General features: G+C 43.7%; 1 protein-coding gene across 1 annotated transcript; it reads right to left on the bottom strand.

Annotated features, from left to right (window-relative positions):
- Positions 1 to 5,918: 5,918 nt before the first annotated feature.
- LOC112851670 (T-cell surface glycoprotein CD1a-like) lies at positions 5,919 to 9,674 on the bottom strand. Its single transcript, XM_086693836.1, has 6 exons — positions 9,432 to 9,674; positions 8,325 to 8,591; positions 7,365 to 7,643; positions 6,890 to 7,168; positions 6,473 to 6,563; positions 5,919 to 6,327 (listed from the first exon to the last, which is right to left on the bottom strand). Exons 1-6 carry the CDS (start codon positions 9,490 to 9,492, stop codon positions 6,249 to 6,251), a joined length of 1,056 nt encoding a protein of 351 aa, XP_086549962.1. The 5' UTR covers positions 9,493 to 9,674; the 3' UTR covers positions 5,919 to 6,248.
- Positions 9,675 to 14,753: the final 5,079 nt, after the last annotated feature.

The raw sequence follows: 14,753 nt of genomic DNA, 5'->3' as shown, positions 1-14,753 counted from the left end.
CTATGAAAGAAATAGAAAAAGTACAAAGAAATGAAATATATTCCATGCTCATGGAAGGGAAGAACAAATATTGTTAAAATGTCGATACTAACCAAAACAGTCTACAAGTTCAATGCAATTCCTATCAAAATAACATGAGCATTCTTCACAGAGCCAGAACAAACAATCCTAAATTTGTATAGAACCACAAAAGACCCTGAATAGCCAAAATAATGTTGAAAAGGAAACCCAAATCTGGAGACATCACAATCCCAGACTTTAACCTGTATTACAAAGCTGTAGTCATCAAAAAAGTATGGCATTGGCACAAAAATAGACACATAGATCAATGGAATAGAATAGAGAACCCATATGGATCCATAAACATATAGCCAACGAATCTTCGACAAAGCAGAAAGAGTATCCAATGAAAAAATGACAGTCTCTTTAGCAAATGGGAGAACTGGGAGAACTGGACAGCAACATGCAGAAAAACAAACGGACCACTTTCTTGCATCATGCACAAAAATAAATTCAAAATGGATGAAAGACCTAAATGTGAGACAGGAAATCATCAAAATGCTACAGGAGAGAACAGGCAGCAACTTCTTTGACCTAGGCCACAGCAACAATTTACTTAAAGATTAGTGGACCCTGTTGTGCATTCATTTCTGGGTTTTCTGTTCTGTTCCATTGACCTATGTGTCTATTTTTGTGCCAGTTTCATAGTCTTGGTGACTACCTTTGTACTTTACCTTAAGCCCAGAATTGTGATGCTACCAGTTTTGCTTATATTTTTCAAGATTGCTTTCACTATTTGGGATCATTTGTGGTCCCCTACAAATTTAGGCTTGTTTGTACTAGCTCTGTGAAAAATGCTGGTGTTATTTTGATAGGGATTGCGTGAAATGTATAGATTGCTTTGGGTAGTATAGACATTTTAATATCTGTTCTTCCCATCTGTGAGCATGGAATGTTTTCTATTTCTTTGTGTCTCTTCAGTTTCTTTAATAAATTTTCTATAGTTTTCAGACACAAATCTTTTACCTCTTGTTTGGATTTATTCCCAGGAATCTTATGGGTTTTGATGTAATTGTAAATGGATTGATTCCTTGATTTCTCTTTCTCCTTGTTCGTTATTGTTGCATAGAAATGGCAATAGATTTCTGTAGGTTGATTTTGTGCCCTGCAGATTTACTGAAGTTGTGTATCAGTTCTAGCAATTTTTCAGTGGGGTCTATCAGGTTTTCCACAGAGAATCAGGTTGTCCGCGAATAGTGAAAGTTTGACTTGTTCCTTGTGAATGTGGATGCCTTTTATTTCTTTTGGTTGTCTGATTGCTGAGGCTAGACTTCCAGCATTATGTTAAATAACAATGGTGAGAGCGGACATCACTGTCTTGTTTCTGACCCTAGAGGAAAAGCTCTCACTTTGGCTCCATTGAAGATTAGCTGTGGGTCTTTCATATATGACTTTATGATGTTGGGGCTGTTCCCTCTATCCCTAATTTTTGAGGGCTCTTATCAAGAATGGATGATGTCTTTTGTCAAATGTTTTTCAGCATCTATTGAAGGGATCACACGGATATTATCCTTTCTTTTACTAATGTGGTTTTATTACACTGATTGATTTACAAATATTGAACCACCCCTGCAACCCAGGAATAATTCCCATTTGATCGTGGTAAACACTTCTTTTTTTTTTTTTTTTTTTCAACGTTTATTTTTTTTTTATTTTTGGGACAGAGAGAGACAGAGCATGAACGGGGGAGGGGCAGAGAGGGAGGGAGACACAGAATGGGAAACAGGCTCCAGGCTCTGAGCCATCAGCCCAGAGCCCGACGCGGGGCTCGAACTCACGGACCGCGAGATCGTGACCTGGCTGAAGTCGGACGCTTAACCGACTGCGCCACCCAGGCGCCCCGGTAAACACTTCTTTTAATGTTCTGTTGGATTCAATTTTCTAGTATCTTGTTGAGAATTTTTGCATGCATGTTCATTAGAGATCTTGGCCTGTAATTCTCCTTTTTAGTGGGGCCCTGTCAGGTGTTACAAGCAAGGTAATGCTGGCCTTGTAGAATGAGTTTGGAATTTTTCCTTCCATTTCTTTTTTTTCAAACAGATTGAAAAGAATAGATATTAAATCTTCTTTAAATGTTTCCTAGAAAACACATGGGAAACCATGTAGTTCTGGAATTTTGTTTATTAGATTTTTCATAACTGATTAAATTCTTTGCTGATTATGGGTCTGTACAGGTTTACTATTTCCCTTTCAGTTTTGGTAGTTTCTATGTTTCATTTCTGCTGGTCTCCTTGAGGAGGGGCTCACTGCTCTGGTTCACAGACACACCTGCCCAAGAATAGCAGCACCTGCAGAGCACAGAGGGGCGGGGCTTGATGCCACTAGTTAATGCTGCTGCTGTTGGTACTGTGCTGCTTGCTCAACTTAGTTAATGCTGGGGGGACAAAGAGAAATGGCACCAACACCCTCCCTCATCCCTGGACTGGGTACTCCGTGCTAGCCATTCTCAGGGCACTCCCAAAACAGCAAACAGTCTCCCCTCACGTGTCCCAGGCATCACTCAGATTCCTGCTTTCACCCTACCTTTCCCAGACTATCTGTGTACCCAGCAGTTCAATGCCCCTATGCTCTATCGCTGGCAGGAAGACTGAGTTTTAAAACCCCAAACTTTAAGGACCTGGCATGAAGTGGACCCACACTGATCTTGAGGGGATCTCGCCATGCTGGGACTGGTGCAGGTTTCTCCCAGAAGGGCAGCCACACCAAAGAACAGGGTGTGTATTTGGACTAAAATGCAGCAAAGAGCTGGCATCTAGATTACACGCCCTCTGTAGGTATCTCTGTTCTATGCTAAGAGGTGGGATAGGGTAATGGTGCCGGCCAGTACTATTGTCCCCAGAGAGACAATTCAACCTCTCCTAGATACACTACAAGAAAGGGGAACAGTCTTTCCCAGTGTGTCCCAAGGACTCCTCAGCACCTTCACTCTGCCCCTGGGGCTTCTGTCCTTCTCCACAGGATGACTGCAAAACCCACTGTGTTTCACACCAGCAACAGCATGTACTTCTAACACTCCAGTCTTTGACCTCCAGTGGCTATAAAACTCATGAAAATCAGCCCCTCTCCTTTTTCTGGTCAATGGCTTTGGGGAAATGTTTTCCTTCCGTGAATCCCTATATGTTTCTCTCTCTCTCTCTCTCTCACTCTCTCCTCTGTCTGAGACCAGGGCTCCCTCCCCTCCCCAGCACCTATGATCTGTATCTCCCCCAAACACAACTCCACACCTCACCTCCTACCTTCCAAGATGTAGTCTCTTCTCCCCCTTTAGTTGTGCAATTTGTCCTCTCAGTCCTCAGATTGACTTCTTGAGTATTCAGAATAATTTGATATTTATCTAGTTGTGTTCAAGGGATGAGGCAAACCTGTGGTGCTCTTACTATTCTGCCATCTTAGCTCTTCTTCTCTGACCATCTTCTTCCTTTTTCTTTTCTTCTCTTTATCTTCCATGTAGTGAGAACCCCTTGGATCTATCTCTTGGCAAATTTCATGATAAAACTTTTCTGTCTTCTTCCATACAGGTTTCATCCTCAGCTTTGCTTCTCTTGTGTTGAAAAATGGATTTTAATTGTTTCAAGGTTTATATCCCAATGTTATCATCCAAGACAAGAAAGAGGATCTCTTTCCCTTGCCATCAACTAAAAGAATCAGGCTTCTAGTGACCTGGTCACCTAGAGTCAGTCATGGCTCTGAACCATCATTCTAAATGAGGACAAGTGGCATCTTTATGATGATTGACCTGAACTGATTGTGTCCCGTCCATGCTTCAGCCTGTAACATGGTCTAGGATGCTTTCTCCTGATGGCCTTAGGCTGATCAGAGCCCAAGCCTATGCATGAGATGCATGAGGGTAGGGTCAACTAACAAAAAACCACATGCTGGCCATTTGAGAATGACAAGGTAGACAAGAACATAGACAAGAAACAATTAGCCTAATTCAAATGAGAAGACAGAAGTCCTGTGATTTGCTCTTCTCCATCCTATATTTTTCACCTTTCCCACATCTCCTATCTCAACTTCATTTTCCAGAAGGTCCACATGTACCATGGTGGATTCCTGCACTTCATCCCTCTGGATGTTGTCCTGCCCTGGGCTCCCTCTTTCAGCCCCTAAACAAATTAGAACTTTTGCCTTTCCCAATGTTGGACTGAAATAAGTTGCTACACTAAGAAAGTAGATAGAAACAGCAATGAAAACAGTAATCAAATGAGGAAAGCAAAATTTTTAAGCTCCAAATACAGTGATGGTCTTTCTTCCCCTGCTACTTTCCACTCAAAATGTCTCTTCTGCATGATCGGAGCTTGAGAATGATTTGTGGAGGTAATTAAAACACTAGAGTAACTGAAATCTAACCATGGACATCTCCACTAGCACTGCCATTGAAACATAATCAGTCACAAAGGTCCATCTTCAATATCTACAGACTGTCTATGCTAATGGACCCACCTAATGACATTGATTTGTAACCCCCAGACCCACCAGTTCACTGCTATTCATAATGAATGGCAGGCAGAGTGCTCTGACATGTGTCACCCATTGCATGTGTCCTGGTGAGGCTGAACCAGTTGCTGCTCTGCATTTCCATGGTAATTCCCACACTGTAAACATGTGTCCTTTTCATCGTCTATTTGGTGCCACATTTTCTGCATTTACATGCACTTTCTTGGTGATTTCGGTGTTTCAAAAGGCCCTGAAGCCCAGACATGTGAGGTTGACTCATGTTCAAGAGGGTGTGATGTGTCTCCCAGATAAAACACTTGTGCAAGTAGGTCTCTCTCAGGCTCAAGATGCAGAACTGTGGGCCTTGAGTTCAGTGGTACTGAATCAACAATGTACAAATCCAGGAAAAGTAAAAGGTCTATGTGGAGCCACCTCAGAACGTTCTAAAGTAACATCTAGGGCACTATAATTATGTTACAGAAAAGGAAGGAAAAGAGCTAAATATGTGGGTTCATGAAATGACAACCATATCTTCTTTGTTTCTAGACGTACCATGGGCAGCACAGCTGTGGGAATGAAAGTCAAAGACACTGGAGATCACAGTAACCAAACCTGGAAATTTTATATATTTCTGAGGTGGTATTTCAATATAGGGAAATACAACATACGGTAAATTACTGGGATATACATGTGTATATATAAGATGTCTTAAAAACACACATGAAATAAGGCTGTGTATTCATCAGATGGCAACTGTTCTGAGCAGAGGCTCCAAAAACTGAACCCCGTATTTCCCCCAGGGGCAGGTATTCTTCTGTTTTCAAGATCATCTCGTTACCCTCCAAGGAGACACTTGCACTGCTACCTCTCAGGCACCACATTTATGCACCTGTGAATCCCTGCTGGTTTGCTAAAATGCACATTGTGATTCAGTGAACCTCAGCTGAGGCCAAGACCCTATATTGCCAACAAGCCCCAAGGTGATGTCTCTGCTGCTGTCCTGAGGGCCTCAAACAGCCAGGACCTGCATCTGCCCTCCTCCTTTTATCCACAACAGGTCCACTCCAATAGGTGTCTGTGTTTAAATAATAGAAATATCCCCAGACAAAACTATATTCTCCTCAGAGGCTCAGAGATGTTACCAAGGAACCATAACAGTATCAAGTCTCCAGGCAAAGTGAAAAGACTTTTGACAAGAAGAACATCAAACGTCTCAACTACTACAAACACCACAGGAGGCGAAAGAAGAAAAAACTATGAAATTGGCATCAATTCAACACAGACTTTTATTAGGGACATATTCCATGCAGGCGAGACTCCTTGCCAAGGATACAAATATTAAAAAGATGTGGGCTTTGCACTCAAGAGACCTAGGAATTAGAAGGGAAAAATTAGAAGGAATTAGAAGGGAATTAGACCTAAATGCAGGGCAAAAACGGATAGGAACTGGGTGTAGATTATCCACAGTGCAGGTTAAAGTGGTGGAAATTCCCACCAAGCAGAGACTGCTTCCACTATGCAGACCAGAGAAGGTGCGTGGGAGGAAGTGACACAAGATGCCTGTGACCCATGGAGGTCCTCAGACTTCATTTTACTCTAAGATAATTTTGAGATTTAAGTCTGAGACTCAGGTCAGAACAAGGGTTCCTGTTAAACGACACTCAGCTTATACTGACAACTGATGCCTGAGCAGAAAGGAAAGACAAAAGCTGCACATAGAGACTTGCTGGTCCATCACTGCTGAGATGGGTTTAGGGACGTCCTGGTCCTGGGCTGCTGGGATCTCTCTCTAAAGGGAGGCCAGTGCACTGAGGTCTCCAGTGTGATTTCCTAGGAGGAACAGATTGGAAATGCTCTGCAGCAGGTGGAGGTGAGGACTGCAGGGAGAGGAGCACTGAGAGGAGGAAAGGTGAGGACAGACACAAGGGGAAAGACACAGTTGGGAAAGAGCAGAAACATGGTTCCAGAGTCTTACCAGCGCTTCCAGAGCCAGAACGCAAGACCTGCCAGAAGCACCAGGGGCACGATCGCTGCCAGGAAGACCAAGCTCACAGGGCGGTGCTGCTCTGTTCCTTTGGTACACAGAGGGTGTCAATTCCCATCCATCCTGGGTTCAACTGCACCTTCCTGGTCCTTTTTCTCCTGTCACCCTCTGCCTCACCAACCACCCTTCCTCTTTCTCCTCTCCCATCCCTGCTCACAGATGGACCCTTCAACCAACCCTCTGCTTCCTGCTGTATCTACAGGACCCTCACACCCAGCTCTCCATTTCTTAGGTCACTAAATTTTAGTCCTTTATGATCTGGAGTCCCTAGAATCCCAACTTTGTATCTGTCTCTCCTGCACTGCTGGAGGACCACCCTTTCCCTGCCTGGCACCAGCCCTTTCTCACCCCAGTAGAGGACAATATCCTGGCCTTCTAGACTGCTGTGTCTCACTCGGCAAGACAGGCCGGCTGCCTCCCTGGCTTCCACATCCAAGGACGTCTGAAGATACCATGTCCCGTCAGCATGGGGCAAGACGTCGCCTCGCCGGGTGCCCTGTTGCTCCTGGTCACCCCGCATCCACGTCACCCACACTGGCTTTGGGTAGAAGCCAGAGACATGGCACACAAGGAGCAGATGGCCAGGCCCCTGACTGGGGCCAGTGGACAGCCAGGCTTCTGGCCTCACTGCAGAGACAGGACAGGAATTCTCAGACTGAGAGGGAAGATCCTCACATCGCTTTAGATACACACATCTTTCCACCTCTAGAAACCCACCACCATCAGCCCTCTCCCTCTTGGCCCCTTTTATCCCTGAGTTTGAGGAAATGTTGCAAGTTTCTGAGTGTAGAAAGAAAGCTTGGAGGGAGGGAGCAGGACTGACCTTGCCGCTGAAGATCTGCCTTCCCTGCATCAAGTAGACCCAAGAGGAAACGGGGGCAGATGTCATTAACATGTGCTTGTAATCGTAAGTTGACCACATGGTACTGATTGAATAGTTTGGAGACCTGCTGAGCCCTCCTTCCTCCCTTTGGAGATGGCCACCATGACGTGTTCTGGAAGCTCACAAGATCTGATCCTTGATATGCAATCCACAAAAATCCTCCTGGTGCCTCTCCAAAGGGCAGCACACAGCTTTTGACCAGCTGTACCTGAAAAGGATCTGGCAAAAGAGACTGTAAGTTACAGGAAATGGGGAGGGAAGAGATGAAATGAGGTATGTAGAAGCCAATAACAGAGGAAGCAGAGGGAGAAGTTGAGGGTATTGGAAGGAATGGAGCAAAGTTTGGTTTAAGTGGAGGCTCACACAGAGGGGAAGTGGTGGTCACTGCAGCAGAGGAAGAGGTGAATGACTGAGGAAGGAACAACTGTTGGAGGAGAGACTGGAAGGCTGTGGGCAGAGAACAGGAGAGGGCTCAGCAGGAGAGCTGTGATAAAACCATCCAGGGTGAGGGGGGGTAGTGGGTACAGGGAACACATGGACAGATGTTGATGAGAGGACTCAATGAGGAGTAAAGCACAATTCGAGGATCAGTCACAGAGTGAAGGAGAGGAGAGTCTCTGGCTGGAGGCCAGGGAATGGGGTGGTCATGGGAGACTCTGGTGAGAGACAGGAGAACACAGCCTGAGGTCAAGGAGCGGAGGGGAAATAGCAGAAGGCGTGAAGCTTTTCAAGTTCGGGGTCTGGCTTCTGCCTCCTGAACACACGGGTATGATTCCGTTTTATGAAGGGGAGTCAAAAGGTTCAGCAGCCAGGGGAGGCTCTTTCCTGGAGGAAGAAGGAACTCAAGGTGACACACACCGGTCACCTCAATCCCACCTGCCCTGAGGGACCCGAGCTCACATTCAAGCTGCCATTGACTGACGTGGTTCTGAAATATCAGAGGAAATGCAATGGATGCTGCATGTAATGACCTTTCCTGTTCCATCAGCTCCCTGTTGCTGAAGTTGCCCTTGGACCAAGGTCGCAGGTGTATGAGAATACCGGTCTTGCTGTCCCAGCCATGAGTCTGAAGCTCATCCAGCCAAGCTGAGCCAAGGTTTTGTGTCCAGGAACGGTTGTAAAAAGATGTTGTCAGGATGATTCGGAAGGAGTTCGGCCCCTGGAAGTCTGTGTCAGAACAGATAGAGTGAGGGAGGCATTGCAAAGAAGAGAGAATCAGAAAAAGGTGCCAGCGAGGGGCACTGAAATCTGGAGGACATGGAGTCATAGTTCTCTGAGGAAACACGTGTTGCCCAAAGCTCTGAGCCCATCATTCTGAAACCATCGTTCAGCAGAGAACAGGGCCCTGGGGTCAGGGATGTGTAGAAAGGAACTGGGTGGACATTCTCATTCCCCAGATATGTGCTGGAGAACCCACACCATGAGTGCACACACAGGCGAGTGTGCACAAACAGTGACACACCCATGCAAACTTACATTACACACTCTTGCACAAACTGACATACACAGATACACATGTACACCTTCACATACAAATACACACATACACCTATTAAAACACAAACATACAGACACACAAGCAGTTGTGCACACGTGTCACACACAGACTTGCACACATACAGACACACATGCAGATACACGCAGAGAAACAAACACAGGCACCTATGCACACACACTCATACATACTTGCACACGTGTAGGCACACAAGCACATGGACGTAAATGATGCACACGTGCACACATGCAGACACAGAGATGCACACATTGTCCTCTAAAAGCACACATTTATAACACATACATGCAGGCACAGAAGCACACATATGACACACATGTTCACACACACTGCCACACAAACATATGCACATCACACGCGTGTAGGCACAAACATGCACACATGACACATGAGCACACATGATACACGTGTGCATGCACATGTATGCATTTGCATGCACGCATGTACACACATCACACACATATACACTCTCTGAGCAGGGCCACCGTCCTCACCATCGTCGCTGTCACCACCTGGGACAAGAACCGTGAGCAACACCAGTTGCAACAACAGCATCTTATGTGCAGATGTTCTTTCTTTCTCTCGGAAAGTGGGTCTTTGGCGTCTGTTCTCACAAACCTCCCCACACGCAGCCCCTCTCTTCTGACTTCCTTCTCAACACACACGCCTGCCCTGAGTCTCCCCGACAATGCAGATGGGCTCCGCCCTCAACCCTGGACACCTACTCAGATTCTCACTTCCCCTCTGGGTCTGACCCTCCTCTCCCGCTTCCAGCTTCTCCCTGTCACCAGCCTCCATTCTGTTTCCCGAGGTCCTAACTCAGGTGCTGGGGACCAAGTCTTGGGTGGCATGGAAAAGGGACCCAACCTCTCGTGCTTTTTCTCCTCATCAAGGCAGTAACCCATGAAAACACGGCTCCCCAGCATGCAGCCCTGGAGCCTGCTGTCACCCTGTCCCTCCTGCCCTTGGAACACTCCCCATGGACTCCCTTCCCTGTCTCACCCCCACCCCAGCCCATCCACATCTCTGATGTGTTACTGCTTGTGTTTAAAAACAATCAACCAGGTCAATTCGAAGATCTAATCGATTGCATTAAGGGATACAAGTTTGAGGGAGCATACAATTTGGCATGGGAAAGAGGAGCCCCAAGGAAGCGTACAAATAAGAGGTTTTTTATAGGAAGGAAGTTGCACAAATACAAGAAACAAATGTTTCAGGGAAGCTCACTTTCCCTTAATTGGGAGCGCAGGGGTCTAGCCATACAGATGACCTCCCCTCACTGGGGGATGGAGAGGACTCACATGACAACAGACCCCACTGTGATGAACAGAGAATTCCTCGCTGACAGGGGAAGACTTACATTTCTGGGGGAGGTTGGAACTGCCATTAGTTTAGGCATCAAACAAGGTTTGGGGACTTGGCCTGGCCTGAGACACCATTTTGAGTCCATGGGTTTCTTTTAACACATTCTATTTGCTTTTCCCAATTTCCCCATGATTGCCTGGGTAACAGTATCAACAACCACCAATTCACCATTATTTTAGGGAAGGATCAGTTGTAATCAGAGAGACCACAGGACATTGAAACATCTGAAGAATACCCACTCAGTCGTACTTGCACTAATGTATATTCACTCACCACTTAACACCAGCCTGGTCCAAGCACCTTGCTACATGCACGAAAATAGTGTTCACAATGCAATCACTTTATTCAAGGAGCTTTTAGTCTCTTTGGGAGGAAATAACACATACACCAAGAATTATATATTCTGGTGTGCTGAGTTACTTTTTCTTCCTTTTGTGTTTTTTTTTTAATTCGAGTTAACGCTATGCATTACTCAGCGTTCATCAATGTAAGTATAAAACTATTCCCTTCACCATCTTCTCTGATTCCTCACCTGCCTCCCCTCGGGTGACCAGCAGTGTGTTCTCTATTGTTCCCATTCAGTTTTTTCCTTTATCTCTCTTTTGTCTTTTTCATTTGTTTTGTTTCTTAAGTTCCACACGTGAGTGAGACAATAGGTGTTTGTCTTTCTCTGGAAGACTTACTTATTTCACGTAGCTTAAAACTCTCCAGGTCCATCTAGGTCATTGCATATGGCAATATTTCAGTCCTTTACTTGACTGAGTAACATCCCCTTATACGTACATACCACACTTTGTCCTTCTTCATCCATCATCCGTGGACACTGGGTGGCTTCCATAATTTGGCTACCGTAAATAATGCCGCAGTAAACATAGGAGTGCGTGTATCTTTTCAAATTGCCATTTTCATATTACTTGAGTAAATATACAGTAGAGGAGTTACAGGATCACGTGGGAAATCTGTTTTTAACTGTTGAGGAAACTGCATATCCACAGGGGCTGCACCAGTTTGCATTCCTACCAACAGGGTACAAGGGTCCTTCTCCACATCTTCCCCAACGCTTGTTTCCTGTGTGTCTGAATTTAACCGAACTGACAGGAGTGAGGTGGCATCTCATTGTGGTTTTGATTTTCATTTCCCTGATGAAGAGTGATGCTGAGCATCTTTTCATGTGTTTGTTTGGCCATCTGGATGTCTTCTCTGGAGAAATGTCTATTCATGTCTTCTGCCCCGTTTTTAACTGGATTATTGGTTTTATTGGTGTTGAGTTGTACAAGTTCCTTGTAGTTTGGGTGCTAACCCTTTATTGGATATGTCATTAGCAAATATCTGTTCACATTCTGTATATTGCCTTTGAATTTTGTTGATTGTTTCCTTTGCTGTGCAGAAGCTTTATATTTCCCTGTAGTCCCAATAATTTATCTTTGCTTTGTTTCCCTTGTCTCAGGAGCCATTTCTAGAAAAGTATTGCTGCAGCTGATGGAGAGACAGACCTGCCTGTGCTCTCTTCTGGCATGCTTATGATATCAGGTTCCACATTGTGGTTTTTTTTTTTTTAACACTTATTCATTTCTGAGAGAGAGAGACAGAGCACAAGCAGAGGAGGGTGAGAAAGAGAGGGAGACACAGAATCCAAAGCAGGTTCCAGGCTCTGAGCTGGCAGCACAGAGCCCAACGTGGGGCTCAAACTCACAGACCGTGAGATCATGACCTGAGCCGAAGTAGGAAGCTTAATCAACTGAGCCACCCAGGTGCCCCGCATGTTTTGATCCTGAATCCACATTGAGTCTATTATGGCATATAGTGTAACAAAGTGGTCCAGTTTCTTTCTTTTGCACGTTGCTGTCCACTTTCGCCAACGCCGCATTTTATTTTTTTAATATAATTTATTGTCAAATTGGTTTGCATACAACACACACTGCTCATCCCAATCAGTGCCCTCCTCCCTGCCCATCACCCACTTTCCCCTCTCCCCCCCCCCCGCATCTACCCTTAGTTTGTTCTCGGTCTCATAAGAGACCCAGTCTTGGGGCGCCTGGGTGGCACAGTCGGTTGAGCGTCCGACTTCAGCCAGGTCACGATCTCACGGTCCGTGAGTTCGAACCCCACGTCAGGCTCTGGGCTGATGGCTCGGAGCCTGGAGCCTGCTTCCGATTCTGTGTCTCCCTCTCTCTCTGACCCTCTCCCGTTCATGCTCTGTCTCTCTCTGTCCCAAAAATAAATAAACGTTGAAAAAAAAATTAAAAAAAAAAAAAAAAGAGACCCAGTCTTAAGAGTCTCCTCTCTCTCTGTAACTTTTTTTTCCCCTTCCCCTCCCCCATGGTCTTCTGTTTAGTTTCTCCAGATCCAAATATGAGCCAACACCACATTTTAAAGAGGCCTTCTATTTGCCATTGCATGATCTTGCCTCTTTGTAAAAAAATTAATTAGCCATAAAATCCTGGGTTTATTGCTTAGTTCTCTGCTCTCTCCCATTGATCTGTGTCTACTTTTGTCCCAGTACCGTAAAGTTTTTATTACTACAGCTTTGTAGTGTAACTTGAAATCTGGAATGGTGATACCTCCAGCTTTGTTGTACTTTTTAAAGATTGATTTGTCCATCAGAGTCTTTTTGGTTCCTTACAAACTTCAAGATGGGTTGCTCCAGTTCTGTGAAAAATGCTGTTGGTATTTTGATGGGCATTGCATTAAATCTGTAGATTGCTTTGTGTACTATGGACATGTTAACATTATTTTTCTTCTAATCCACGAGCATGGAATATCTTCCCATTTCCTTGTGTCACCTTCAATTTATTCATCAGTATTTTATAGTTCTCAGAGTACATGTCTTTCACCCCTTTGGTTAAGTGTATTCCTAAGTATTCTCTTATTTTTTGGTGCCATTGTCAATGTGATGGCTTTCTTAATTTCTTTTTCTGCTGTTCCGTTATTAATGTATAGAAATGCATGCATTTCTATATATTGATTTTGTATCCTGTGACCTTACTGAATTCATTTATTGGTTCTAGTATGTTTGGGGGGAGTGTCTGTACGGTTGTCTATATGTAATGTTGTGTCATCTGCAAACAATGAACATTTTACTTCTTCCTTGCCAGTTTGGATAACTTTTATTCCTTCCTCACATCTGATTGCTGTGGCAGGGACTTCCAGTATAATATTGAATAAAATTGGCAAGAGAGGAAATCCTTGCCTTCTTCCTGTCCTTAGGGCAAATGCGCTCAATTTTTCACTAATAAATATGATGATAGCTGTGACATCACTGCTATATATGTGACCATCTGTTCTATTGTACGTTTCTTTTTAAATTTCCTATATCATTTATTTCTGCTCTAATCTTTATTCTTTCCTTTCTTCTACTGCTTTGGGGTTTTATTTGTTCTTCTTCCCTAGCTCTTTTAGTTATAAAGTTAGGTAGTTCTTTGGGATTTTTCTTGATTCTTGAGGTGTGCCTATATTGCTATACTCTTCCCATTTAGAACACCTTTGGCTGAACCCCAAAGATTTTGGGCCGTTGTATTTTCATTTTCATTTCTGTCCATGTATTTTTTCATTTCCTCTTTGATTTCTTGTTTGACCCACTCACTGTTTAGTAGCATGTGATTTAACTTCCATGTATTTTATGCTATTTCAAGGTTTTGTTTTGTTTTGTTTTGTTGTTTGTTGGGGTTTTTTGTTTGTTTTTTGGGTTTTTTTACTGTGGTTAATTTGTAGTTTCACAGTGTTCTGGTGACAAAAGATGCTGGCTACACTTTGAACTTTTTGAATTTGTTGAGACTTGAGACTTTTTACTTTTTTTAAATTTACTTTTTCCTTTTAAGTTCTTTATTATTATTATTATTATTATTATTATTATTATTATTTTGGATCTCACTTCTTTTAATGAGCAGATTAAAACACACCTAGGATCTAGCTTCTTTTTTTTTCTAGACTTCCTTGTAACATAGACATTACTCTCAGTAGCAAGAATACAAAAGTCTTTACTAACATCAATATAGTGACCCAGATAAAATGAAAAGACAGAGTAATTCACCTCAAAGAAAGAAAGAACAAAGTAAACAGAACCATTTATATGCTGCTAACAAGAGAATGATTTGAGAGCTAAAGACACTTGCAGATTGAAATTGAAGGATGAAGAAACATTTATCATGCTAACGAACATCAAAAGAAAATAAGAAGCTGGAGTAGTCATTCTTCTATCACACAAGCTAGATTCTAAAGCAAAGACAAAGGCTGTCGTATGTATCAAGAGATGAAGAAGGTCACTACATCATAATCAAGGGGTCTATCTGACAGGAATATCTAACAATTGTAAATATTTATGCTCCCAACATGAGAGCATGCAAATATATACATCAATTAGTAACAAACCTAAAGAAACTCGCTTATACTAATAGAAAATAGTACGAGACTTTATTACTCAATTTAAGCAAGAGACAGATTACTTAGCAGAA

Source organism: Puma concolor, chromosome E4 (genome assembly GCF_028749965.1).
Source record: "Puma concolor isolate L17-30 chromosome E4, mPumCon1.1.hap2, whole genome shotgun sequence".
Taxonomy (NCBI): domain Eukaryota; kingdom Metazoa; phylum Chordata; class Mammalia; order Carnivora; family Felidae; genus Puma; species Puma concolor.
Note: the sequence above shows the minus strand (reverse complement) of the source record. Positions and strands in the feature narration are given on the sequence as shown.

Bases quoted from the DNA above. Each gene is read 5' to 3' on its own strand.
- LOC112851670 (XM_086693836.1), bottom strand. From the start codon at position 9,492: ATGCTGTTGTTGCAACTGGTGTTGCTCACGGTTCTTGTCCCAGGTGGT. The intron at 7,644-8,324 runs GTGAGCTCGGGT...CTCTTTTGCCAG, and splicing joins CAGTCAATGGCAGCTTGAAT to ATCCTTTTCAGGTACAGCTG. The intron at 7,169-7,364 runs GTCAGTCCTGCT...CTGTCTCTGCAG, and splicing joins GGCAGATCTTCAGCGGCAAG to TGAGGCCAGAAGCCTGGCTG.